At 44.7% G+C, this 27,969-nt stretch overlaps 1 protein-coding gene across 5 annotated transcripts in view; it reads left to right on the forward strand.

Annotated features, from left to right (window-relative positions):
- The window catches only part of pitrm1 (pitrilysin metallopeptidase 1), a 48,449-nt gene that overhangs the window by 15,512 nt on the left and 4,968 nt on the right, over positions 1 to 27,969 (forward strand). For 4 of the 5 annotated variants that reach the window (XM_042346952.1, XM_042346954.1, XM_042346955.1 and 1 more), the window contains 11 exons: positions 2,755 to 2,889; positions 4,908 to 5,046; positions 5,975 to 6,091; positions 7,211 to 7,343; positions 10,439 to 10,559; positions 11,326 to 11,402; positions 12,578 to 12,764; positions 17,706 to 17,806; positions 22,570 to 22,699; positions 24,241 to 24,306; positions 27,279 to 27,391. In XM_042346952.1, the coding sequence (XP_042202886.1) occupies positions 2,755 to 2,889; positions 4,908 to 5,046; positions 5,975 to 6,091; positions 7,211 to 7,343; positions 10,439 to 10,559; positions 11,326 to 11,402; positions 12,578 to 12,764; positions 17,706 to 17,806; positions 22,570 to 22,699; positions 24,241 to 24,306; positions 27,279 to 27,391 (1,319 nt within the window). The remainder of the gene's footprint in view (positions 1 to 2,754; positions 2,890 to 4,907; positions 5,047 to 5,974; positions 6,092 to 7,210; positions 7,344 to 10,438; positions 10,560 to 11,325; positions 11,403 to 12,577; positions 12,765 to 17,705; positions 17,807 to 22,569; positions 22,700 to 24,240; positions 24,307 to 27,278; positions 27,392 to 27,969) is intronic. The other variant, XM_042346953.1, reaches the window with a different exon arrangement.

Raw genomic sequence — 27,969 nt, forward strand, 5'->3', positions numbered from 1 at the left:
TGCTCAGCATTTGATATTAATTTCTGGTATCTTGCACCTCAGAAAAAGGTTGCCCTGGATCATTGGTGAATATTGGCCTTTTTGGCATCAAATAACTACCACCTTAATTTCAGATTTATGATCTAACTATTGGTTGGTTCCTCCCTGTATATGATTTAACCCAAAGTTTGGTCTGTCTCCCAGACAATTTCTGAGGTGCGCACACTTGAAGAGTGCCTTGTTCAACAACCATAGAGCAGAAGCTGTACTATTTATCTGGGCATCTCTAGATTTCTGACCATTGGGGTAGGTCCCACTCGGTTTCATACAACTTTACAGCAGAGAAACTGCTCGTTCAGCTGTCAGCTCATTCACAGTCTGCGCCTGTGTTTTTCTCCACTTGGGCCACACATGAGGCAATCTAATTCCACTCTTTTGCTTGTTTTTATTCACTTTAATATGCTCCTCTTCAAGAATCCACTCAATTTATGTTTTAAAAAACAAATGATTTTTGCTTCAATTATTGTGGCAGAGAATTTCATATGTTACTGCCCTCTTTCTAACCCCATATTTTTGTGAGTGCTTGAATTTGTGCCCTCTAGTTACTGACTCACCAGCTAATGGAAATAATCATTACTATTTACACTGTCATAATTCTTCACTGTGTATCAGGTTACTACTTAACACTCTCAGCCTTTGTGATAGCAGCCTTAGCTTCTTAAATTTCCCTTCATAAATGGAACCTCTCAGGCTTGGTAGCATCCTAGTGAATCTACCCTACAACTACAGTGGAGTCCTGTAGCTCAGTGGTTAGAGCACTCGCTTTGCAAGCGAGAGACCTGAGTTCAATTCCAGGCAGGGCGAAACCTTGGGCAAGTTTCCTTGCTCCACACAGAGCCTAATAATAATCCCTCCAAAACCAAAAACAATAATAAATTGGTCATTTTCAATCTACGACTGTTTGTGGGACATTGCTGTGCGCAATTGGCTGCCGCGTTCGCCCACAAATATACAGTCAATTCACTTTACAGTATATTCTGTGAAGCGCTTTGGGACGTCCTCCCGACGTGAAAAGCGCTATAACAAATGCAAGGATTATTATTATTATTATTATTATAACTCTCCTAGCCTTCAGATGATATGTTAAACGGAGGTTCCATCTGCCTGTTTAGGTGGATGTTAAAGATCCCATGGCAATATTCAAAAAGAGAAAGAAGTTTCTCCCAGTGTCCTGGCCAACAATCCCCCAAATAAAATTGGTTAGTCTCTCCGGGGCTGATTGTGCGTGCAAACTGGCTGCCATATTTCGACCACAAAATACATAGTCTTCACACTTTGCAGTAATCATGTGAAGCGCTTTGAGATGTCTCAACATCATAAGGAGCTATATCAAATCAAAGTTTATTCTTACCTTTTCATATGCTTGCTATAATGGAGTGGGGCGCCCATAACAGTACATCTGCAGAAGAATGTGATGGGAAGACCATCGTATGAATCATCCTGGTTGTTGGATAAAGATCTGGGGATCTTTTCTAGCAAGTGGCATATTTTCTAACCATTACTACGCTGAATGGAATTGCGACTAGGTATAACTATGTTTTGGAAGGAGCGTTTTCAGCCTCTCCGGGGATATGTTGGTTGTGAGTGACAGCTGTCTGCTTCAGTGCCTATTTCTTCTAAAGGTCCACTACACAAAGGCAGGTCATTTCTGACTGACCTCTGTTGCACGGAACAATATTCCTAGAATTGTAAGTTGCAAAACATCTTGGTTTGGGAAGATGTTCGAAATAGCAGACTTGGAGATTTTGTTCTTGCCACCGATTCCAAGAACACTGCTCCTGGTATTGGGCTATACATTCATTTGTTGTGGATTTCCAAGAACCCAGAAAGAACACATTTCACTTTTGTTTGTGTGTGTTCCTTAACTCAGCCTTCACTGTACTATATCTTCTGAATTGGTCCCCATCCTCTCTTTGACTGAAGTGGAATTCTTAAACTTTACTATCTTTTTCCTTGCTATCTTGTGTTTTTTTTAAAAAAAACAATGATGACTTTTAGATGTGATTTATTTTAGCTTTATCCCGGATGTGTTTAGGTTTTAGTACATATTTAAGTGTTGTAGATCTCCCTATAGTTCTACATAAATGATTAAGACAGTTTAAACTTGAAAAATAAGCCTTGTGAATATTAATTCAGAATCTGGAGAATAAAATAGCATTTTGGGAGCCAATAAGCAGAAAGATGCATCTTTGTTATTGGTGAACTCAATTTCATCAACTTTTTAGTTGAATAAAGTACAAACAAAATTAACTTTTCTCCTGGCATCTTTATATTATGAGAAAATGAGTAGATAAAGCTTGTTGAAAAAGTGAACTGAATGTGCATATGTATGTTTCCAATTGGGAATCGTACTAATAAATAAAATCATTTTTGTAAACTGAAATCGAGGCAATGAATCTGTGATGTTCTTTAAAACTACGAAGAAAACTAATAAAAATCAAAGTAATAAACCGTTATTTTATAAAAATGAAACTAGTTTTGAGATATTTTTATTCAGTATATAAATTCATTAAATATACTATAACGTAATGTCAATTTATATAATGCCCTTCACATTTGGAAGGATGTCTCAAAACGTTTAGACTGGTTATTCACTATGTCTGTTTTATAGTTCCAACTTTGTAAATCAAGCTATTACTAGCAAACAGGTTTCCACTTCAAACTAATTGTTTCCACTGCAAACAGGTAGCTAATTCTGTGTGTGTCTATCCTCAGTTTATTTCAACAACCTGGAACCATGATGGTGATCCTGTGGAGGTTCTGCAGATTAATGAAAAAGTGACTTGGTTTAGAAAATGTCTAAAAGAAAATCCACATTTTCTACAAGAAAAAGTCAAGCAGTATTTTAAGGTAAGGGCCTTGTGTTTTTTTATCACTTTTTTTTTTGGAAGTACAAGCTTACTGAGTCACTATCCACACTCATCTTCAAAAATCAAATTGTCACGGGGAATTAGCAGTTTTGTCATTCTCGCTGACTTTTAGGTATTTGTATATGGTGCGCTCTTGCTGCCTGTTCAGATGGAAGTTACAGATCCCATGGCATTATTCAAAACGTTTTTCCGGGTGTCTTGGCCAGCAATCCCTCGAATGAAAAAAATTACCATCAACTTCATGGCTATTTGTGGGACCTTAAACTGCGCAAATTGCCTGCTGTGTTTGCAGTAAATCTTGTGAAGTGCTTTCATCTGAAATGCAAAGATTATCATACAGTCTAATGTAATACAACATAATAATCTTTGAATTTGATATTGAACATTATGTCATCGAGACATACAGTACTTCACAGGATTTTACTGTGAAACGTAGTGACGATTTGTAGGCGAATGTGACAGCCAGTTTGCTCATAGCAATGTCCCACAAACAGCTTGAAGTGAATGACCAATTTTATCTGGATACTAGGAAACTTAAGTAGTGTCATGGACCTTGGTTTGATGTCTTAACTGAAGATGCTACCTCCTACAATATTTTGCTCCCCCAGTACTGCACTGAAGGGTCAGCCCTGGATTGTGAGCTCAAAGTCCCAATATGGGGCTTGAACCCACAGTTTTCTGACTCCGAGGCGAGCGTGCTACCAACTGATTCAGTCTGACAAATAAAGGGAATTGAAGTCGCTGAGCTGGATTCAAATTCTTGGATATGTGATATGTAAACTTTGGCTCAGAGTTCAGGTCACTTGCAATGTTGAGCTCAAATGAAGACCACCCATGTCACTCGGAATTTGTTGCTTGAGATTTCAGTGGCCATCTTAATGTGCTTTCTTTTTACAGTACTCTACAATTTTCAACCTGTCTGTGGTACCATTTATGTTGTTCTTTCTCTGCAAATAAAGAGTATTGCTGTTGCATAGGTAATGATGTATTTTATGTATTTTACAGGATGCAAAGAGTTTGAATTCATTTTGCAACTTGCCTTATGATTGAATTACAATTTTCAGTTTCATTGCAATTGAGAGTGACAAAAGTAGATTACATATGCAATAAATCCCATTATAAATCAGCCCTCTAAATCCAAACTCTCAGATAAAAATAATATAAATAATGATCCTTGCGATTGATATAGAGCTTTTTGCATCTTCGAGCAGTCTCAAAGCACTTCACAGAATAAACTGTAAAGTGAATTGACTGTATATTTGTGGGCGAAATGCGGCAGCCAATTGTGCACAGCAGCGTCCCACGAACAGTCGTGGATTGAAATGGCCAATTTTTTTTTGGAAGGATTATCATCAGGGGTATGGAGTAAGGAAACTCGCCCAAGGTTTCATCCTGCTGGGAATCAAATCCAGGCTTGCAAAGCGAGCGCTCTAACCACTGAGCTGCAGGACTCCACAGATAACCTAATTAAAAAATAAAATGTTATCTGATGATCCAGACCGGCTTTTGTTCTAGTGCTTCTAAGTGCTGGAAGCTGGCTAACCCAGGCAACAGGGCACTTACAAGTGCACCATTGTTTTTAAAGAGGCACATTATAACTGGTTTCTACTGTTAGCTACATTGACATTATTTCATGATATCATTAGAAGATTTTGATTATTATAAATTATTATTGTAGGATTAAAATAAGTAATATTTATGCACAGCTATATTTTACAAATTTGTTTTATCAATATAGTACAAATTTGCATTTATACCTTTCACATTGGGAGGACTTGCCGAGGTGCTTAACAATCCTGGCTTGGTACCCAAGCTTTGGGTGTGAAACTATGGGGATCGGAAGGAAAAAGATCGTAAAAGAATTATCAGACCTAATTATAAATATTTATAAAGTTAGTCACAACGGCTGACCAGTTTGGCAGCTTACTTAACCACAAAAGTGACTGCTTCCATTAACCCAATTATTATTTATCAATCACAATGTTCATTGCACCACAGGAGAACCAGCACCAGTTGGCGTTGTCTATGAGTCCAGATGAAGCTTACTTTGCAAATCAGGCTAAAATTGAGAAAGAAAAGTTACAACAGAAGACCAGTTCTCTTTCTGAGGAAGAAAAATTAAACATTGTCAAAAAAGGTGGGAACAGTCACCGGTTTATTTGCAGTATGATGTTTCTTAGAGGTTTAGATGTTGTAGCTATATACTCCTTGTATTTTGTTATGTTTCAGTATTTAATTCAAAAATCCGTTGGTGTTGATGTGTTTAAAGTTTGTGAAGCAATTTTGATTTGGGGTTTTGGATTCAAATGTTGTTATCCTTGGTTACATTGGCATATGAAAGCTGTAGAAATATGGTCATGTGGTCAGGATATTTACCATCTACCATTTTGTTTTCTGCCCCAAAGCATCCACAAATTTTAAATCGTCCAGCATACCACTGTGTGACCAAAATAATCTATGAATGAAGTGTGCGATCGCAATAATTCTGCAATTGTTGCATAGTGTTTTTCCACATATAATTACAACTCTTCTTTTCCACTTTAGATAGATAACTTTATTTTTAATTGTATTTGGTATAGAAGTCATTGAATGAATAAGGTGGAAGAAGAAACATTAAAATTAGTTAATTTCAACATAGGATAACATTGCTGTCTTTATTTTCATTTTTGAATGCTGGATACTATCTTTCATATGCAGGTACAGGACATCCCAATACAGAGCAATTTTCGGTTTAGCTCAGATATCCTGTAGATGTGGTTAACATAAGTGTGGTAGATTAGTTCCCTGCACGCAGTGTTTTCGTTGCTAAACAATTGGCATTTTCTGTATCATCAAATATCACTGGCGTGATATTCAGCATGCTGCATATGTGGTTAAATGCAGGAAGCATCGCTGATGTCACTTTGAAAGGGAAACGATGTTTAGCAATAGGTCTCACGACCTGGAAGGCGTCCATCTTTTTTAGGATCCCTTCTTATAATGTGGGCTCTGAGGTTAGGGACTCAAACCACTGTATTATAATGGGATCAACCTGTATTCCAAAAATGTCTTTTTTTTCCCTTCAGGGCTGGAGCTGATGACTGCTCAGAGGACACTAGAGGATGTATCGTGTCTCCCAGCACTAAAGGTTTCTGATATTCAGCCCATGTTCACATTTACGCCTGTGGAAATGGAATATGTAGGTAAGATCATGAAATGGGATTTTCTCATCTTGTACAGGACCAGCTCAGGATATACAATGTTCTAGACTGCTGTACTTTTCATAGCAGTTAATATATTTGAATAACTCAATTATGTTGAGTTTGATTTATTTATTTGGTTTCTCTGTGCCATGGGTCTTTCCCATATGGAGAGGCTTCACTGGCTAGAGCCCTAGTCCCATGTCCCCTGCTGGTACTGCTTTCTAAGAGTTGTGTGAATTTAACCACTGATTATTGGTTTGTTTACTTCCCTTACATTAGTGAAGCACCTGCCTGCACTTTTGTTCAGGAGTTTAGTGAAGATTGGAAACTCATTCTGTGGAGTATTACAAATGCAAAGTTTTGTCCGTTCATTTTCAGTATCGTATCACTCTTGTCTTTTAAAAATTGAGACCATCGCTATTGCAAATCGTACATTTTGGCCAATGGAGTTTTTACCTTCCAAGATACTTTTCAAGATGCTGCTGTATATATTAAATTCACTCAAGCTCTACTCTATGATCTTTTTGTATTTTTTAAAAAATTTGATTCCTATATATTTCCAAACAAGCCATTATATTATAAAATAGCAACGGGATAGTGGATGACTTCTGCTGGAAGTGTACATAACTTAGTTTCAGCAGATGCTCAGCAGTTTTGAAATTATTTTTTGAAACATATTCCAGTTTGCATGAGATCATAAATTGTATGGGGGGGGTCTACCATTTCTTGCAAATGAATAAATAAAATTCTGAATTAAATCCATCCACTGTTTCAGCCCAACCTACCCCTACAACTTCCTTAAACCCTACCAACCTGGCCACATCCTTTGCTCAGCAAGCATCTTGTTATGTTCCCCACCAGGGCTTACCCTACCGCCTTGACCATAGTTTCAGAAATTTGCTGCTGCCTTTCGCCCACAAAATACAGTCAATCCAATTTACAGTAAATCGTGTGAAGCTCCTTGAGAGGTCTCCAATGCAAGGATTATTAACAATAAAATCCGAAAAATCAATGATTAATTACGGCGAATCACATTAATCAAGATCTTGTAAAAGAATCTTAAAACTGAATTAGATTTAGCTTTAAATAACATTGTTTTCTTACTTTATTTTCTTTCAGCTGGTGAGGTTCCCGTTCAGTATTGTGCCCAACCTACAAATGGAGTTGTTTATTTCAGGGCTTTTACAAACCTTAACACATTGCCTGAGGATCTGAAACTTTACGTGCCACTTTTCTGCAATGTGATCACAAGGTAACTTTGTCGAGTGCTTGCCTGTAACATAGCTTTTCTACTGTCAGCTCTCCGTGGTGGTTTCGGTGATTCGATATCTCAACCAGACAAGTCACTGGTATGCATTACACATGCAGTGAAAGAGACTATCGCACCTCATTTTAGCTTGGGTTGGGATTTTATGGATTCTAACCACTGTAGTTGAAACTAGAGAGAGGGAGACTCACTGCTGAGTTTTAAATAAAACGCTCTTGCTGATGATGATTGACGTATTGCTGGATATTGATATGGTCGAGGTGAATATACATATTATCATGCCGTATCTGATATGATAGGATTGAGTTCAAGATCCTGTTCTTGCATTTTTAATCCATCCATTGTCTCAGCCCACTCTACCTCTGTGACCTCCTAAAACCCAACTGAGCAGGCTGCTCCCTTCACTCAGCAAGTACCTGTCTGTTGTTTGTTCCTGCCCTACCTGCTTCACCATTGGTTGGCGGGCTTTCAAACTTTCTGCACCCACTCTAAAACTCCATCCTGTTACTGTAGACTGTTAAGCGCTTTGGGATGTCCTCCCGACGTGAAAGGCGCAATGTAACTATAAATTTATATTGTATTGATTTATGTGTGTCCCACCTGGTTCTGGAGGCAGACACATCTCTGGTCAGAAGATTACAATTTCGATCCCCACATTGCAACTTTGAACCCATTGAGACTTTGACGTCATAAACTGCTATAACAAATACAAGGATTATTTATTTGTGTCAGCCTGGTGCAGTGGTAGCACTCTCGCCTCTGAGTCAGATGGTTGGGGGTTCAAAGCCCACGTCGGGACTTAGAATCACGTTGTCTAAACTGACGATCCAATGCAACGTTGGGAGAGTGTTTCATTGCCAAAGTTGCATCCTTCGGGTGACATTCTAAACTGAGGTCCTATCTGTCTCCTCCAGCAGCGACTCCCAGTCTACTGATGTCTTGTCTGGTTCGAGTCCTACCTCACAAACCGCCAGCAGTACATCTGCACAAATGGCTCCTCCTCCCACTCTCACCCGGTTCCCTGCGGGGTGCCCCAAGGATCCATCCTTGGCCCCGTCCTCTTTCTGATCTACATGCTCCCTCTTGGGGATGTCATCCGCAGCCATGGGGTACACTTCCACATGTATGCAGACGTCACCCAACTCTATCTTTCCACCTCTCTTTGCGACCCCCAGTCTCCTGATGTTCTGTCAGCCTGCCTGTCAGATCTTAGGGGCTGGATGAGTGCAAACTTCCTTCAGCTGAACGTTGACAAGACGGAAGCCATTCTCTGGCTCTCGTCAACGTCTAAAATCTCACGGCTCTCACCTCCTCCACCTACCCGACCTCCCCCCTAAAACTCTCCGAACGTGTACGCTACCTGGGCGTCAGGTTCGACCCCCATTTATCCTTCCTCCCCCACATCCGGTCCCTCACCAGCACCACTTTCTTCCGCCTCCGACGCATCGCCCATCTCTGCCAATACCTCTCCCCAAAAGCCGCTAAAACCATTGTCCATGCTTTGTCACCTCTCAGCTGGACTACTCTAATGCCCTCCTCACCGGTCTCCCATCCACTACCGTCCATAAAATCCAAATCATTCAAAACTGCCGCCCGCATTCTCACCCGCACGAAACTCCGCTCCCCGATCACCCCAGTCCCTGCCAGACTGCACTGGCTGCCTATCCCAGAGAGGATCAATTTCAAGATCCTCACCCTCGTATTCAAGTCCCTGCACTCCTCTTCACCCTCTGACCTCCTCTCCCCTCAAAACAGTACCAATTGCCTTCGTTCCTCCAGGTCTGACCTCCTCCTCGTCCCCCGAGTCATCCACTCCACCCTCGGCGGCCGTGCCTTCAGCTACTATGCCCCGAGGCTCTGGAACTGCCTTCCTCACTCCCTTTGCCTCGCTCCCTCCCTTCCCATTTTCAGGTCTCTGCTGAAGACCTTTCTTTTCGACCGCGCCTTTGCTCACCTTCCTCCCCCTCCCCTTGGCTCGGCCCCGGGATCCGTTTCTGTAAAGCGCTCTGAGACGCTGTCCGGCGTGGAGGGCGCTATATAAATCCAAGTTGCTGTTGTTGCCGCCTCCATCCGTACCTCACAACCAACGCAGCTGAAACCCATCTGTCTCCTCCAGCAGCGACTCCCAGTCCGCTGATGTCAGCTTGTTTGAAGGCTTGGATGAGCGCATATTTCTACAGCTGAATGTTGGCAAGACAGAAGCGATACTGTTCAGCTCCTGTAAATGTCTACTCTCCTGCAGTGGATATACCTTTATCGCTTCCACAGCTCTACCATACACCAAACACAAAATTCAATTAATTCGAAACTCTGTGGCCCAGATACTCACCTGCACAAAACTCTGTATCTCCATCACACCAGTCCTTGCCAGGCTCCACTGTCTCCCAATTACCGAACGGATTGATTTGAAGATCTTCTCACTCATTTTCAAATCCCCTCACATCCCTACCTATCCAATCTGCTTAACCACCTGCTGTCTCCACTCGGCTGGCTCTGGCCTCCTGTTTGTCCCTCGTACCCTCCGTTCCACCATCGGTGGCCATACCTTCAACCACTGCGCTGGAGCTCTGTCCCTCAATCCTTCTTACCCCATATCTCCCCACTTTCAAATCCCACTTAAAGACCTTCATTTCTTTATTGTGCTTACGGTCACCTCTCCCCCTGGCTCGTTGTCAGACTCTGTTGTTCTCAGCTACCCCATGTGAAAGGGCACTATATAAATGCAAGTTGTTGTCTGTTTAGGTAGTTAAAACATCCCATGGCACTGTTCGAAAAGATAAGGGAGTTTCTCCCAGTGTCCTGGGAGGCCAACAGTCCCCCAAATAAAATGTGTCACTCACTCTATGACTGTTTGTGAGACATTGCTGTGCGTAACTGACCCATCACATTTTGCTCACAAAATACAGTCAATCCACTTTACAGTATATCTTGTGAAGATCTTTGAGACGTCTCAACAATGTGATAACTCGCTATATCAAATGCAAGGATCATTATTATTTTTATTATTCATGATGAGTGTTAATATTTTAAAATTCAAGGAATGTTTAATAGTAAGAATTTATGCCCCAAACTATTTTCAGGATGGGATGTGGAGTCCTTGATTACAGACAGCAGGCTCAAAGGATTGAGCTGAAGACTGGAGGCATGTCTGCCTCGCCTCAGGTCCTCCAAGACAATACTAATCTTGATATGTATGAACAGGTCAGTAAAGGGTATTTTTCAGGGCTTAGTTAAACACCATACAGTGGCAGAAGTCAGTTAACATGTCATTACAGTTTGAAAGGAAGAGGTGAAGAACATACACAAGGTAAGCAAGAAGGCCACTTATACATCAAGCCTACCTTTTACACAAAAAANTATATATGTTGTATCAGTACATACCCACCAAGAAGACTCCATTGTGATTGTACTTCACACAGTAATAATATAAGAGAAAGAATAATGGTTTGAAGTATGCCAGTGTGGGTACTTTAACAGTACATTTGATATTTATCACTCTGGAAAGGCTTGATCTACCCAGTGCTCAGTGGCTGTGTCCATGAAGCTGGGCCCACACCATTGAACTTACACCATCTGGAATGCCTCAATTCACCCAGCGTCTCAGAACCTCAGCACTGAGAATACCATTGGAGAGGAGGTGAAATCTTCCTGCAATGTGAATTAGATATAATAAATATCAAATAAAGGATTAAATTGACCTCATTGTGTAGTTTAATGTAGATTCGCTCCTTTTTGGGAAGGGGAGGAGTAGTTTTAATTTTTGCAGGAGTAGTATATAGATAGTACTTCAAAGTCCTACCTTTGTTTGAATCTTCATTTACAAAGTTTACTCTGCTGTGTTTTCTAAATCTGCTCTGTTTTGAGATGCCCTCCTGAAGTGAAGGGCACTGTATACATATATATGTGTTGAAATTTCTATAATATCTGATCTATTTAATACAATAACACCTTGTTTCCTTCATTGTAGGGCGTGATGTTTACATCTCTGTGTTTGGACAGAAATCTGTCTGATATGATGCAGCTGTGGGCAGACATTTTTAACAAGTGAGAGATACAATGCTTTTGATCTAAAACAAAACGGTTTGAAGAGTTGTTGCACTGCAGCAACTGATCAATCTTGCTTCGGGGTTGTCGGGTTACTACATTATCACTTCCTGTTTTCTGCATATGCACAAAATGGGAAGTGTTGTCACTAATGATCTGGAAGTTGGCCATTTTTAGAGCAGGAAGCAAAAAGACCAACTTCCATTTCATTCGGCGATTGTCGATGTCACATCCTGCTTTGTGCATGTGCAGCAAAGTGAAAGGTAAGGGCAACCTAATAATCTGAAAGTTGTCCATTTGAAAAAAGGCAGCTGATGCACAGAAAGCAAGCAGCCTGGCTCCATGCACATTCAATGAATGCGGTCCACAGTAAAGTTCAGTGAATCAATCATAATTAGTAGGGTTGCACTGTTTAATGCCTATCCTTTATCGTCACTTGGTCAAAATCCTACAATTTCCTACCCAACAACGTCGTGGAGCATCCACTCCATAAGGACTGCAATAACAGCTTACATTTATATAACGTCCTTCACTCAGGCAGTTTCTCGAAGTGCTTAACAATGGCGGAGCCTGACACCGAGCCGGGGGTGAAGGGAGGAGGTGACTCTAAGCACGGTCGAAGAGGAAGGTCTTCAGTCATGATCTAAAAGAGGGGAAAGGGGAGGCAAGGCGGAGGGATTGAGACAGAGTTCCAAAGCTTCGGGGTGTAGAGGCCAAACGGACGTTTGCAGCAGTTTAAAGAGAAGGCCCACCATAAACTTAGGGCAACCATGGATGGCAAATAAATTTTGGTCCTGCTAGATTCGTGCACATCCGAGATGAATATAAAACGTTTGTGCGATGGGGACTATTTTTGCTGTTGTAATTGCTTCTCTTCATTAATCTGAGGCATCTCAGTAAAATAATCCTCAAACATTCTAACTGGACAGTTAACAGCACTTGCATTCACTTGTTACTGGTACTGTGATTAATCTGTGCAAAATCATTCAACAGTAGAAATTGGCACGTAATTACTTTTTATTTAACGATCGTAACTGTATTGCATATTTCTTAAAACAATATCCAATACAATATCCTTTGCATATTGCATAGCATATTTTTGAAAGTGGGTATTGAAAACTATCAGTTAATCATAAATATGAAGTTAGCTTTAAATTTGTATTTTGTGATTCTAGTAACCAGTTTGCATTTTGTAGCCCACGCTTTGATGATGAGGAGTATTTACGAGTCTTGGTTACAATGGCTGCTCAGGAACTATCAAATGGAATTCCAGATTCTGGACACTTGTATGCATCTGTTCAAGCCAGCAAAACCCTAACTCCAGCAGGAAACTTAGCAGAAATGTTTGATGGAATAAGTCAGGTAGGATAAAAGTCTATTGGTTTCTATTTTATCGACTAAGGTGAGGGTTTATTGTAGAATTGTAGCATTTTATGTCACAGAAGCTCATCAAATTACCACCTTCCTGTGTGGGAGATTAAGCGTGGTCTCCTTGGAGCTGATTCAAGGTGACATTTTGGAAACGGAATGTCAGAATTCAGCTGAGCCAGGCTGAATTTTCATCGGCAGGATTTGAAAGGGCAGACAAAAGGGCAGATAAATATCTCTGGAATGTGGGATGCATGGAACTCTGGTTTGGATACTTCAGCAGGATGATAAGTCAGTCGTAGACCCAGCTGACAAAAAAAAATGAGTTTGGCACCTGACCCTCAAAACCTTCAGACTCGGAGGAGAGAGAACAACAACAAGATTCCATTTATTGAGCGCCTTTCACGTCGGGAGGATGTCCCAAGGCGCTATACAGTTGGGTCAGGACCTGAGCAAGGGGGAATTGGTCAGGGTGAGGGGAGGGAAGGGAGGGAGCAAGGAAGGGGTAGAGAGTCGAGAGGGGAGCTGAAGGCACGGTCAAAGAGAAAGGTCTTGAGACCGGCCTTGAAGGAGGAAAGGGAGGAAGCAAGGCAAAGGCACTGGGGGATAGAGTTCCAGAGCCTAGGGGCTGAGAGGCTGAAGGCCCGGTCACCGATGGTAGGGCGGTTGGGGCGGGGGATGTGGAGCAGACCGGAGCCAGAGGAACGGAGGGTACGGGCAGGTAGGTAGGGGGATAGTAGGTCGGAGAGGTAGGAGGGAGCAAGGCCGTCAGTGGCCTTGTAGGTGAGGATGAGGATCTTGAGTTCGATCCTCTGGGGGATGGGGAGCCAGTGGAGGTGAGCGAGTGTGGGAGTGATGTGGTCCTGGAGCCTGGTGCGGGACAGTACACGAGCTGCAGAGTTCTGAATGACCTGCAGCTTGTGGAGGGAGGTGCCGGGAAGGCCGGCGAGGAGAGAGTTCCCATAGTCCAGCCTTGAGGTGATAAAGGCGTGGACCAGAGTTTCAGCAGCGTGAGGGGTGAGGTAGTTCCGTAGTCTGGCGACATTCCGGAGGTGATGGAAGGCGGTGCCAGTTGTGGCGCGGATATGAGGGAGAAAGGACAGCTCAGGGTCGAACAGAACACCGAGGTTCCTGACTGGCTTTGAGAGGTGTAGAGTGCAGCCTTGGATGCTGATGCTGTCAGCGCCTGAGGTGCGGAGGCGCTGACGCGAGCCAATCAGGAGGGCCTCAGTTTTGCGCACGTTGAGCTGGAGAAAGTTATCTCTCGTCCAGGACTCGATGTCGGACAGGCAGCTGTCAGGACATCGGTGGTCGTGGAGTTGAGGGTAGAGGAGGAAAGGTAGAGTTGGGTGTCATCCGCATACATGTGGAAGTTAACCCCATGTCTGCGGATGATGTCACCGAGGGGGAGCATATAGAGGGTGAAGAGGAGGGGACCGAGGACAGAGCCCTGAGGGACACCGCACGAGACAGTGCGGGGACTGGAGGATAAACCATTTGTGGAGACAACTTGAAGACGGTGGGAGAGGTACGACCTAAACCACTCAAGGACAGGGCCTTGAAGGTTTAGGTGGGAGGACAAGCGGTGGAGGAGGATAGCATGGTCGACCGTATCGAATGCTGCCGATAGGTCGAGGAGGACGAGGAGGCAGAGGGAGCCCTGGTCACAGATGGTCAGGATGTCATTGGTGACCTTGACCAGGGCAGTTTCTGTGCTATGGGCAGCACGGAAACCCGACTGAAGGGGTTCGAATAATGAATGGGTGGAGAGGAAAGAGCGCAGCTGGGAGGCGACAACTCTTTCCAGGACCTTGGACAGGAAGGGGAGGTTGGAGATGGGCCGGTAGCTTGATAGCTGCGACGCATCAAGGGAGGGTTTTTTCAAGGTGGGAGTGATGATGGCAGTTTTTAAGGGAATGGGAATAGTGCCAGAGGAGAGGGACAGGTTGACGATGTCTGTGATATGTGGGGCAAGGAGGTGGAGCTGGGAGATAAGGAGTGGAGTGGGGATGGGGTCAAGGGAGCAGGTGGTGGGTTTCAGGGATAGGATGAGTTTGGTGACAGAGGGTGGGGAAACGGGTACGAAGGTGTGTAGGGGAGGATGGGTAGGAGTCGGAGTGTGGGAGGGAAGGGGTGGGGGTGGGTGGATGTTGGAGGGGAAGTGACCGCGGAGCGAATTCCCTTGATTTTGGATTCAAGGAAATCCAGCATCTCCTCGCAGTGAAGGTTGGAGGAGATGACCTGCGCGGGGTGGCGGGGGGACGGAGGAGTTGGGATGTGGTAGAGAACAGTAGCCTTGGGTTGTCCTTCGCCTCCAGGATTATCCTGGAGTAGAAGGACGATTTGGCCGAGGCTAGAGTGGAGCGGTAGATTTTGAGGAGGTCCAGCCAGATTTGTCGGTGGACCGTTAGGCCAGATTTGACGCAGGTGCGTTCAGCGGCCCGCACCTGGCTCTTCAGTGAGCGGAGGTGGGTGGTGAACCAGGGGGAGGAGCGAGAGTAGGAGACAGTACGGGAGGTGATGGGGGCAAGAGTTTCAAGTGTGGAGGAGAGGGTGTTGTGGAGGAGGGTGAGAGCAGAAGAGGGGTCAGTGAGGGTTGAAGGCCAGAGGGAGAGGAGTTCAGAGGACTCCAAGGCAGCGGTTAGGGATTGAGTGGGTAACTTCTTCCAGGGGCGGTAGAAGATGGTGGTGGGTCTGGTGGAGGTGGGGAGGGGGGTGGAGGTGGTGAAGGAGATGAAGTGGTGGTCGGAGACGACCTTGTCGGTGATAGTGACATCCGAGACACTGAGACCCCGGGTGATCACCAAGTCGAGTGGGTGGCCGTGACTGTGAGTGGGGGAGTTGATGTGGGAGAGGTTGAGCGAGGAGAGCAGGGAAGAGAAATCTGAGGAGATGGAGCAGGAGGGGGTGAAGTGCAGGTTAAAGTCGCCCAGGATGATTAGGTGATCAAAGCAGAGGCAGAGAGATGTGAGAAGTGTCGAAATATCAGAGATAAAGGTGGGAGAGGTTTTAGGGGGCCGGTAGAGGAGGAGGATTTTAAGTGAGAGGAAGGAGGGGTGGGAGAGGGTGAGGTGCTCAAAAGAGGGGAAAGAGCCAGAGGAGTAGGGGGATAGGGCAAGTGGTGTCCTTGAGATAAGGGCAACACCACCGCCACGGCGGTTGGGGCGGGGGATGTGGTGGGAGGTGTAGCCGGGTGGTGTGGCCTCCGTGAGGGGGAAGGTGTCACCTGGGGTGAGCCAGGTTTCCGTTAAGGCCATGATATCAACGTTCTCATCAAGGATGAGATCGTTGATGACCAGGGCCTTGTTACAGAGGGTGCGGACGTTTTGTAGTCCGATGTGGATGGAGCGTTTGACAGAAGGGTGTGTGGGGAGGGAGGGGTGTCCAGGTTGTGAGGCAGGGGTGGGGGGAATGGGGATAAGGGAGGAGAGGTTGGCTCCCTGGGTCTGTGTCCGGGGTGGCTGGTGAGTGTGGTGGGGAATGGGGCAGTCGGTGTGGCTGCTGCTGGACAGCCAACGCCGAGTGCCACGGTGAGCCCGGCGGAGGATTCCCAGGCTGGAACAGAGGGAGGTTGTGGGAGGGTCAAGTGGGGATAGAAGGCGAGAGGGACGGAGAGAGAGGAGGAGAGAGCGGGAGAGATGCAGAGGGGGGAGGGTTTGGGGGTAGAGAGGAGGGAGGAGGGGGTGAGGGGGCTCGGGTCATAGCGGCAGCCATATTGCGTACGCGGGGACCGGGAGCGAGCGGTCAGGTGGATGGAAACATCCCATAGGCTGGGGCAGCCAACCTAACAAGACCATGGTGGGCTCTGATGTGAGCCCTGGGGGGGGGGCGCAGATGATTATTTTTTTTTGTTGCGCACGCACACTTCTGAAAAGTACAACTATGACGTCAGCGGTTCCCCCGCTCCGCCCCCACACGTTCCCTCCTCAGCCCCACACCCCGCACACTGGCTGCACTCCCTGCTGCGTCGAGTTTAAATACCTGAGAGGTAGGCCCAGCTCCTCCCCGCGCTGTCCTGGCGCGGGGAGGAGCTGGGCCTACCTCTCAGGTATTTAAACAATCAGTTAAGCCAGGCTGACATGCAAATCATCTGAAGTCATAAAAGTACTTTATTTTAATCTGTATCAATACAATGCAGCCTGCTAAAATGGGCTTCTTATAGCTGAAATTTGGTTGTAACATGGTTGCACTGTGGACCCCATTCACTGCACATTTGAGCAGCTGATCCCTTCACCTAATGGTCCAGAAATTGGCTTCTTTAGCCTAAATAAATGCCCGAACGCCACTTTTTCCTTTGTACGTGCAGAACAAATGGGGAAATAATGTCAGGGGCAACCTGACAATCCAGAAGTTGGTCATTTTTTTTAGCATGGGTCTGGCTGATGTATAGGGAGCGAGCTGGCTGCACAGATGCTCAGTGAAAGCATCAACTCTGAGGAACTCTATTCAACTCTCTCACTCCTCCCCGCTTTTAAGGTGTGCTTCTCAAAATGTCCTTCTTTGATGGTGCTATCAACAACAAAAGAATTACATTTGTATAGCGCCTTTCATGTCGGGAGGACGTCCCAAGGCGCTTTCAGTCATCTTTCCCCTCCTCGGCTTTTATACTGAGCTTGGATTTCCTGTGAGATTTGTCAAGCTCTCAGAGGACGTCCTCTCAAAGTGAAAGGCGCTAAATAAGTGTAAATTGTATTGAAACTGGCTATTGTATTTCTCTACGTACAAGTTTGGATTTTGTGAATTCCAACCACTGAGTTATAATGATACTTCACTATAGCTAGTTTAAGTGTATATGATTTAAATTTTAAAATGAACGTAATCTTCAAAGGAGTGAACAAAATTTCATAATTTGAGTACTAATTTAATAGTTGGTACTTGAGTATGCCAGAAGTTTTGCAGAAATCTGACCACGTTTCAAAATATTTTTCCTGCAAGGTGAAACATTTGAAAAGAATCGCAGAAATGCCTGATATTGTGAAAGTTCTCCGTAAACTGCCTCGAATTAAGATGCATTTATTGAGCAGCGATAACATGAGGTGAGTCTTTGATGTTTGAAACCTAAAATTTGTGTATTAGACAAATGCAGATAAGTGCATTACCATATTTTGAAGAGTTTTGCTGAGGTTAATGGTAACCTTAGCCAGTTTGTCACTGTACAAATAATTCAGTAGTCTTTAATCAAACTGCTTCCTGTGCTGGGGGAAAAAAAGCGTTTTTCTTCTCCCTACTGTCTGGACTTTTCACTTCCCAGCTTTCATCTAGTACTTGGCAGTGTGAATTTGATAACTATTTTCTTGCTTATAATCTGGGCCAAGAGAAAAGCGCGGAAATGTTTATTTAAAATTGTGGGGAGATTTGATCTTTTGCGGAGAATTGTGGGGGGTGATGATAATGAGGTACATTTTACTGCCAACCTACATTTTTTCACTTTATTGATTAAAATCTAAACATAAGGAAATAAAACATTGCAAAAATATATTAATTACTACTTTAACAAACTGGGTGGTCCTTTTTTTGTGTGTGGGGGGGTGTGTGCACCGCACACAGACCCAGAGACGAGAGAGTGAGACACTCACAGACACCGAGAGAGAGACACATTCTCACAGAGAGAGAGAGAGAGACACACACACTTGTAGACCGAGAGATATACACAGACAGAGGAGAGAGACACATACACATTCACACACACTCAGAAACATACGTATAGAAGGTCTCACACGCAGACACTCACAAATCTATGTACAGAGGAGAGACACACAAAAACTCATAAACAGACACATACATAGGGGATAGACACTCACAAACACATATAACAGCAACAAAATTACATTTGTATAGCACCTTTCACGTTGGGAGGAAGTACCAAGGCGCTGGACAGATAGAGTTATGGACCATAGCTGAGGGTCGGGGTGGGGAAGGGTGGAGGGCAGGGGGGGAAGCAGGGAGATCGAAATCATGGTCGAAGAGGAGGGTCTTGAGATGGGTTTTGAAGGTGATGAGGGAGGGAGCGAGATGGAGGGACTGCGGAATGGAGTTCCAGAGGGTGGATGCAGAGTGTCGGAAGGCCCGCCCGCCTATAGTAGGGCAAGCAAGGCGGGGGATGTGAAGCGGGCCCACTGAGTGGAGGAAGCGAACAGGGTGGTAGGGGGTTAGGAGGTCGGAGAGGTGTGGGGGGAGCAAGACCGTGGTGGGCTTTAAAGGTGAGGACCAGGATCTTGAACTGTACCCTCTGAGTGAATGGGAAGCCAATGGAGTTGGGCAAGGATGGGAGTGATAGGGTCACAGAGTCCGATGCGGGAGATGACCAGGCTGCAGAATTCTGCAGCCTGTGGAGGGAGGAGCTGGGGAGACTGACAAGCAGTGAGTTTGCATAGTCGAGCCTCGATGTAATGAAGGAGTGTGTGAGGGTTTCGGCGGCGTGCGGTGTGAGACAATATTAGAGCCGGGCAATGTTGCAGAGGTGGGGGAAGGCAGAGTGGCTCATGGCACAGATGTGGGGTAGAAAAGATAATTGAGGGTCAATCAAGACCCCATGGTTCCGGACTGGCTTAGCAAGGTGGAGTGTGCAACCATGGATGGTGATGCTGTCAGTGCCTGAGGTGAGGAGGCGCCTGCGGGAGCCAATCAGGAGAGCCTCGGTCTTGTTGAAGTTTAACTGAAGAACGTTAGGTCTCATCCAGGACTTGAAGTCTGACAGGATGTCTGTCAGACACAGAGAGAGAAACATATACATAATATAAATAATAATATAATCATCCTTGCATTTGATATAGTGCTTTTCATGTCTTCTAGATGTCTCAAAGCACTTCACAGAATATACAACAACAAGATTCCATTTATAGAGCGCCTTTCACGTCGGGAAGAGGTCCCAAGGCACTGTAGAGTTGGGTCAGGACCCGAGCAGGGGGGAAATGGTCAGGTTGAGCGGAGGGAAGGGAGGGAGCGAGGAAGGGGTAGAGAGTCGAGAGGGGAGCTGAAGGCCCGGTCAAAGAGAAAGGTCTTGAGACCGGCCTTGAAGGAGGAAAGGGAGGAAGCAAGGCGAAGGCACTGGGGGATAGAGTTCCAGAGCCTAGGGGCTGAGAGGCTGAAGGCCCAGCCACCGATGGTAGGGCGGTTGGGGCGGGGGATGTGGAGCAGACCGGAGCCAGAGGAACGGAGGGTACGGGCAGGTAGGTAGGGGGATAGTAGGTCGGAGAGGTAGGAGGGAGCAAGGCCGTGAATGGCCTTGTAGGTGAGGATGAGGATCTTGAATTCGATCCTCTGGGGAATGGGGAGCCAGTGCCAGCGAGCGAGGGTGGGAGTGATGTGGTCCCGAAGCCTGGTGCGGGACAGTGCACGAGCTGCAGAGTTCTGAATGACCTGCAGCTTGTGGAGGGAGGTGCCGGGAAGGCCGGCGAGGAGAGAGTTCCCATAGTCCAACCTTGAGGTGATAAAGGCATGGACCAGAGTTTCAGCAGCGTGAGGGGTGAGGTAATGCCGTAGTCTGGCGACATTCCGGAAGTGATGGAAAGTGGTGCCAGTTGTGGCGCGGATATGAGATAGAAAGGACAGCTCAGGGTCGAACAGAACACCGAGGTTCCTGTCTGGCTTTGACAGGTGGAGAGTGTAGCCTTGGATGCTGATGCTGTCAGCGCCTGAGGTGCGGAGGCGCTGACGCGAGCCAATCAGGAGGGCCTCAGTTTTACGCACATTGAGCTGAAGAAAGTTGTCTCTCGTCCAGAACTCGATGTCGGACAGGCAAGCTGTCAGGACATCGGTGGTCGTGGAGTTGAGGGTAGAGGAGGAAAGGTAGAGTTGGGTGTGATCCGCATACATGTGGAAGTTAACCTCATGTCTGCGGATGATGTGACCGAGGTGGAGCATATAGAGGGTGAAGAGGAGGGGACCGAGGACAGAGCCCTGAGGGACACCGCACGAGACAGTGCGGGGACTGGAGGAAAAGCCATTCGTGGAAACAAAGTGAAGACGGTGGGAGAGGTACGACCTAAACCACTCAAGGACAGGGCCTTGAAGGTTTAGGTGGGAGGACAAGCGGTGGAGGAGGATAGCATGGTCGACCATATTGAATGCTGCAGATAGGTCAAGGAGGACGAGGAGGCAAAGGGAGCCCTGGTCACAGATGGTCAGGATGTCATTGGTGACCTTGACCAGGGCAGTTTCTGTGCTATGGGCAGCACGGAAACCCGACTGAAGGGATTCGAATAATGAATGGGTGGAGAGGAAAGAGCGCAGCTGGGAGGCGACAACTCGTTTCAGGACCTTGGACAGGAAGGGGAGGTTGGAGATGGGCCGGTAGCTTGATAGTAAATTGTATATTTGTGGGCGAAACGCGGCAGCCAATTGCGCACAGCAGTGTCCCACAAATAGTTGTGGATTGAGTGACCAAATTATTTTTTTTGAAGGATTATAGTCCCCGGAAAAGCCAATCGACTAACAGCCAGGTTCCTACTCACTGCTAGGTAAACAGTGGCTTGTGGTGTAAGGAAAGTTGTCCAACATTTCACCCTGCCGGGAATCAAACCCAGGTCTCTTGCTTGCGTGGCGAGTGCTCTAACCATTGAGCTACAGGACTCCACAAACAACATCAATAAGATTACATTTGTATAGCGCCTTTCACGTCAGGAGGACGTCCTAAGACGCTGGACAGAGTACAGCATTTCAGACCCGAGCTGGGGTCGGGAGGGGAAGGGGAGTGGCCAATGGCATGGTCGAAGAGGACACATAGAGAGAGACACACACAGACGTTCACAATCACACAAACAATCGCAAAAGCAGGGCCTCCGAGTGAAGCAAGTTACAATGGCCTGCTTGAGCCACATGCTCGTCTAGAGCTGCTCTGCCTACAGTGACTTTGAGTAACCAGTGAGCAGCCCATGGGCCAGAAACTCGGTTTGTAGCGGAGGGAGGTGTTTATAGCAGATTCCGCAGAAAAAGTGCACCCATACTTTTCTATTGGCCCAGCTTATAATGCTTGCTTTTCTCCTAGGCTGAAGGTGCTCATTAATGCAGTTCTACGGGTGCCAGAAATCTTCTGGTACCTTGTCCAAGGGCCAGTTCTTCATATGTAAGGACAGATGGTGAATGCTAAGTAGCATATTTCACAAAGGGAGATTTTCAAGCAAGAATTAAAAGTTTATAGAACATTGTTTTGTGTCTAGAAACATAATTGAACAGTTCAGTCTGAGAGTTGATGATGTAAGCTGATCATTCTTTCTGATCATTCTCAACAACAACTTGCATTTATATAGCCATTCACGCTGGGTAGTGTACCTTCCAGGGAATGTGAGACCAGAGATCAGGTTTGAAAATATTTTTTGACTTAGATTGTGTATCTAAGTCAAATTGGGATGTCCTCCCGACATGAAAGGCGCTCTATAAATGGAATCTTGTTGTTGTTGTATCTGATCCCAGGATGTAAACCTCGTCAAGAAAGTGCACTATCTCTTAATTTGTATATTATAGTAAATAACACTTGCATTTGATATAGTGCCTTATGTCATTGAGACATCTCAAAGCACTTCACAAGGTTTACTACAAAGTTTAGTGTTGTATTTGCAGGCAAACACGACAGCCAATTTGTGCAAACCAATGTCCCACAAACAGCCATGACCTACATTATTTGAACATTGTTGACTAGGACACCAGGGAAAACTCCCTTTTTTCAAAACGTTCCATGGAATCTTTAGTGTGCACCTGAGCAGGCAGACAAGACCATGGTTTAGCCTTCCCTAGCAAAGGATGTTGTATCTGACATCAATTAGATTGCTGTAGTTTCATTATTTCTGCTTTTTCCTGACAGATGTGCAGTGAATGCCACTCCGCTGTTAATTCCAGAAGTGGCAAAGGAAGTTGAAAAGTTTATAAGAACGGTTCCTGGACTTGCGACAAAGAAAAAGGACAAGAAGCTCCTCAGGTCAAACATTAGAGAGGTACTAAGTTCATTTGCAATGTTTGATGGTGGGCTAAATTCCTCCTTGCCCATGCCCAACATTTATTTGTGACTATTTGTGATAATTAATTTGATAAAATCTATTTGTATAATTGTATTTGATTCATGTTTTAATTCATGTACTGTATACAGGCCATTGAAACTTGCTTCTTTATCATGTTAATTTGGTTAGAATACACCCATTCACTAAGATGTGTGCAGCTGGCTTGCTTCTCACATGCTAGCCAGCTTTCACAATAAAATTGATAAGTAGGTCATCACTGATGTCATCCTGTTTGCTGCTCAAAGCAGCAAGCAAGATCAGTGGCAACCTGATGCCCTGAAATCAGCATCAGACTAGACAAGCATCCAGGGAGCAAGCCAACAATTTATATGCACAGCTATCATTTTTATAAATCCCAATCACTACATCATAGTGAAGCTCAATAGTATTTAGATACCCCTGGTATTTCGGAAGTGAGGTGACTTGTCATTGAATTGGATCCTAAAATAATGAATAGAGGTAAAGAGTAGCCTTCCAAATCTATCTGAGCTTTTACTGTATTCACACTAATGAAACCCAAGGTACTGGTTTAATTATCGTTAGAAATTCACCTCTTGTGATCAATCCCAGATATATATATATGTCATGACTTTTGCTGTTACTCTGTAGTGTATTGAAGATTTAATCCAAAGTTTAAGTAGGAAGTTGAGCTGGGGGAAAAAAAACTCATACTAATTATTTTTAGGGAATCCAATGTATTTTTAGGGTTTGAAGGAGATGGAGAAGATTTGGGGCACATAGGTGGCTAATGCTCAAGATTCAATTAATTTATTATTTAACATTACATCTGGCTCTTTATTATGAAATCCTCAATCGTATATCAATTATATACAAGGAAAGCCTACTAAGGCAGAATTAATATTGAGTTCTATAGTAATGAATTGTTGCCATATTAAAGAAGTTGGGAAACACCTGGAGTGTTAAACATCAAGACTTCATTGTTGAGCTGCAAGTGGCTGACTGATCACTGCTTGTGCAGTGTACTACACCTCGAAACTCTGGAATACTCTCCCTCAATCCCTCCGTCTTGCCCCCTTCATTTTTTTTTTCAAGTCCCGCCTGAAAACTTTCCTCTTCAACTGTGCTTACGGCCAACCCCCAAACTCGCCCCCTCCAACCCCCTGGCTCAGAGTCAGGCTCTAGCACTATTAAGCACTCTGAGACGATACCCTGGGTGGAGGGCTCTATATAAGTCCAAGTTGTTGTACTTTGTATCATTTCCATAAATCGTGAACTACTGCCTCCTAATATCTGTGGTTTAAATGAATAGGGGAATGGATGTTGTACTTTCCAATACATAGAAACTGCAGTTTCTACGTATTAGTTATTTATAAAATTTATATTGAGTACTTAAAAGTACTGTATCTTTGAAATATCACAACATTAGACTTGTGCAGGTATTTTCAAATTATTGTCATTGTTTGCTAAATATGAATGATTAAATGCTAATAACTGTAGACCTGCTCCAATGTTTCCAGAGGCCACTCAATCCCGAAGAAACTGGAGATGAGCCAGGCTCAAAGGCAATCAAGAACTTAGTTTTTGTAAGTAATTTATATTCACATTCAAAAGGTACAATAACTAAAAGAAAATCTGAACATACTGCTCTTATCTTCAAAAGTAAACATGATCTATAAATAAATGCATGTTGTTGTTTACTTTGTATAATTTAATGGTTTAAAGAACAGGTAATCTGTCTTTGTTCCTCATCCTGTAGTGTAGTGGAGTCCCGCACTGTCTCGTGCAGTGTCCCTCAGGGCTCTGTCCTCGGTCCCCTCCTCTTCACCCTCTATATGCTCCCCCTCGGTGACATCATCCGCAGACATGGGGTTAACTTCCACATGTATACGGATGACACCCAACTCTACCTTTCCTCCTCTACCCTCAACTCCACGACCCCCGATGTCCTGACAGCCTGCCTGTCCGACATTGAGTCCTGGACGAGAGACAACTTTCTTCAGCTCAACGTGCGCAAAACTGAGGCCCTCCTGATTGGCTCGCGTCAGCGCCTCCGCACCTCAGGCGCTGACAGCATCAGCATCCAAGGCTGCACTCTCCACCTCTCAAAGCCGGTCAGGAGCTTCGGTCTTCTGTTCGACCCTGAGCTGTCCTTTCTTCCTCATATCCGCGCCACAACTGGCACCGCCTTCCACCACCTCCGGAACATCGCCAGACTATGGCACTACCTCACCCCTCACTCTGCTAAAATTCTGGTCCACGCCTTTATCACTTCAAGGCTGAACTATGGGAACTCTCCTCGCCGGCCTTCCCGGCACCTCCCTCCACAAGCTGCAGGTCATTCAGAACTCTGCAGCTCGTGTACTGTCCCGCACCAGGCTTCGCGACCACATCACTCCCACCCTCGCTCACCTCCACTGGCTCCCCATCCTCCAGAGGATCGAATTCAAGATTCTCATCCTCACCTACAAGGCCATTCATGGCCTTGCACCCTCCTACCTCTCCGACCTACTATCCTCCTACTTACCTGCCCGTACCCTCCGTTCCTCTGGCTCCGGTCTGCTGCACATCCCCCGCCCCAACCGCCCTACCATCGGTGGCCGGGCCTTCAGCCCCTAGGCTCTGAAACTCCAACCCCCAGTGGTTCGCCTTGCTTCCTCCCTTTCCTCCTTCAAGGCCGGTCTCAAGACCTTTCTCTTTGACCGTGCCTTCAGCTCCCCTCTCGACTCTCTACCCCCTCATCGCACACTTCCTTCCCTCCCCTCACCCTGACTATTTCCCCCCTGCTCGGGTCCCGACCCAACTGTCCAGCGCCTTGGGATGTCCTCCCAACACGAAAGGTGCTCTATAAATGCAGTCTTGTTGTTGTTGTAGCTCAGTGGTTAGAGTACCTGCAAACGAGAGACTTGGGTTGATCCCGGCAGGGCAAAACGTTGGGCAAGTTTCTCACTCCACACGTCTCTGTTTACCTAGCAGTAAGTAAGAATCTGGTGGTTTGTCGATTGGTGGATTGCTTTTCTGGGGGTAATAATTCCTTCAAAAATAATAATAAATTGGTCACGTCAATCTACCACTGTTTGTGAGACACTGTTGTGCGTAATTGGCTGTCACGTTTCACCCACAAAATATGGTCAATTCACTACAGTATATTCTGTGAAGTGCTTTGAGATGTCTCAAAGACCCGAGAAGGTGCTATATCAAATGCAAGGATTATTATTCTCTTTGAGACGTGGGTAAACATAGATAAGAGTTTTGACTTTCAAGTTTTGGTTGACAAAACAGCTTATAAAAAGAACTGAGTCAGGTTGTTCCTCTTGTCAGTCAGTATATGTTGACCTGTGTGGCCCAGTCCAAACTGACTCAATACATTTTCTGCAAGTGCAAAAAATCTTTTGAAAAAAAATGTTGAGGGGGAAATTATTTGAAGTCTTGCTACCAAATTTATAAAATCCATCGCACTTGTCTCAACATGTCCCTTCAAACGTTTTTTTCTCTCGCCGGCTTCTCAGCTCCCCTATTAACAGGGTTCAAATTATTCTGAACTGCTGCTGGTATCCTCACCTATACTAGACTCCGCATTCCCATCTTCCTAGTGCTTGCTGGGCTCCACTGGATCCCTGCTGAAGAACAAATCAATTTCAAGATACTCACTCTGCTTTCAAATCTCTTCACTCACTGGTATGTCTCTACCTCTCGGATCTGCTCACACCCCACTCCTCTACCACCCGCCTTCATTCAGCTGGTAGGGGACTGCTGCATGTTCCTTGTCCCCTCCACTCCACAATTGGTGGCTGGGTTTCCGCCACTATGCCCTGAATCTGTGGACCTCCTTGCTTCAATTCTGCAGTCTTGCCCCCTCTTTACCCATCTTCAAATCGTACCTAAGGACTTTCCTTTTCAACCATGGCTTCGGTCACCTCTCTCTCTTCCCCTGAGCCCCCATTTTCCAGCCATTGTTTAATGTTTTGTGATGCTACCCTAGTGAAGGGTGCTATATAAATGCAAGTTTTTGTTATCAACAAATATGTTAGAGGAGACTTATATTTTTAAACTCATACTTTCTACCCTCCGTGCTGCACCAGAGAGTGCTTTGTGTCATGTGGGAAGGTAACGGTTTTGATAACAAGGAAGCATAGATATTGTCAGATGTGCAATAATTTCAAAAGCATTATTAGTCCAGTATTTTGTGCTTGACTAGGAACCTGTTGTCTACTTTACATATCTTATTACTAGTGATTTTGTCCTCGCTACAGAAAGGTTTAAATTATAAGTTACTTTTAGGTGTATAATAAAGAATAACTGAAGCTTGAAATGCACAATTATCTTGAGGTTAATGTCTATTCCAGAGTAAATGTTTTAATGCTTTTATTATTGTAATGTTTAAATATTTTCTAAAGTAATTTCAGACTTATTATACATTGATTCACCATTATAAGACTGATGTAGATATGTATAACAAAATATTCAGAAATTAAGGTTCTGTTCAGATGTTGAACAAATCGACACACTAGAGAAAGCTTCATTACAGTCATGTCTCTTTCTTCCCTTTCATTTTAAGGATCCAAGCTTCAAAGCTTGTCAGATGAAAACCCATTTCCAATTTCCCTTCCCCGTGAATTATGTGAGTGAGTGCATTCGCACAGTTCCCTACGTAAATCAGGATTTTGCCAGGTATGTTGTAAGAAAATCAAGTTACAAAAAATTGTGTGCATATTTTTGTTAAATTTCAGACAGTTGCATGCACACATTTCATGGAGCTAAGTGACTTTAGATGACTGTTAAATTTTATTTGAGACAGTTTTCCCAAAATGAAAGATTATTTCACATCGGTACTTTTACGATTTTTCCCTTTTTATTTTCCTATTCCTCAGCTCCACCCAACAATGGTTAGAATCACACAATAAAGTTTGGACAAGTTCACAGCCTTGCTGTGCTCCCACAATGTACATTAAATCAGAACACATTGAATCCTTTTGATTGTACTTCTGATTCTGCACATCTGAAGCCACATTCTACCATTCCTTAGTGGTATGCCACAGACCTGTCCAACAATCCTTCGCAAACTAAAATTGCTTCTCCTGACGTGAAAGGCGCTATATAAATTTATACTTTAATTCACTTTTTTTTGTGAGACACTGCTATGTGCAAATTGGCTGCTGTATTCTACAAAATACACTTGTCACGATAGTTTTTCCTGTAAAGTTCCTTGAGATTACCTCCTGCCATGAAAGGTATATCAAACGTAAAGA

The sequence above is a fragment of the Callorhinchus milii genome, unplaced genomic scaffold, assembly GCF_018977255.1.
Source record: "Callorhinchus milii isolate IMCB2004 unplaced genomic scaffold, IMCB_Cmil_1.0 Scaffold2, whole genome shotgun sequence".
NCBI classification, from domain to species: domain Eukaryota; kingdom Metazoa; phylum Chordata; class Chondrichthyes; order Chimaeriformes; family Callorhinchidae; genus Callorhinchus; species Callorhinchus milii.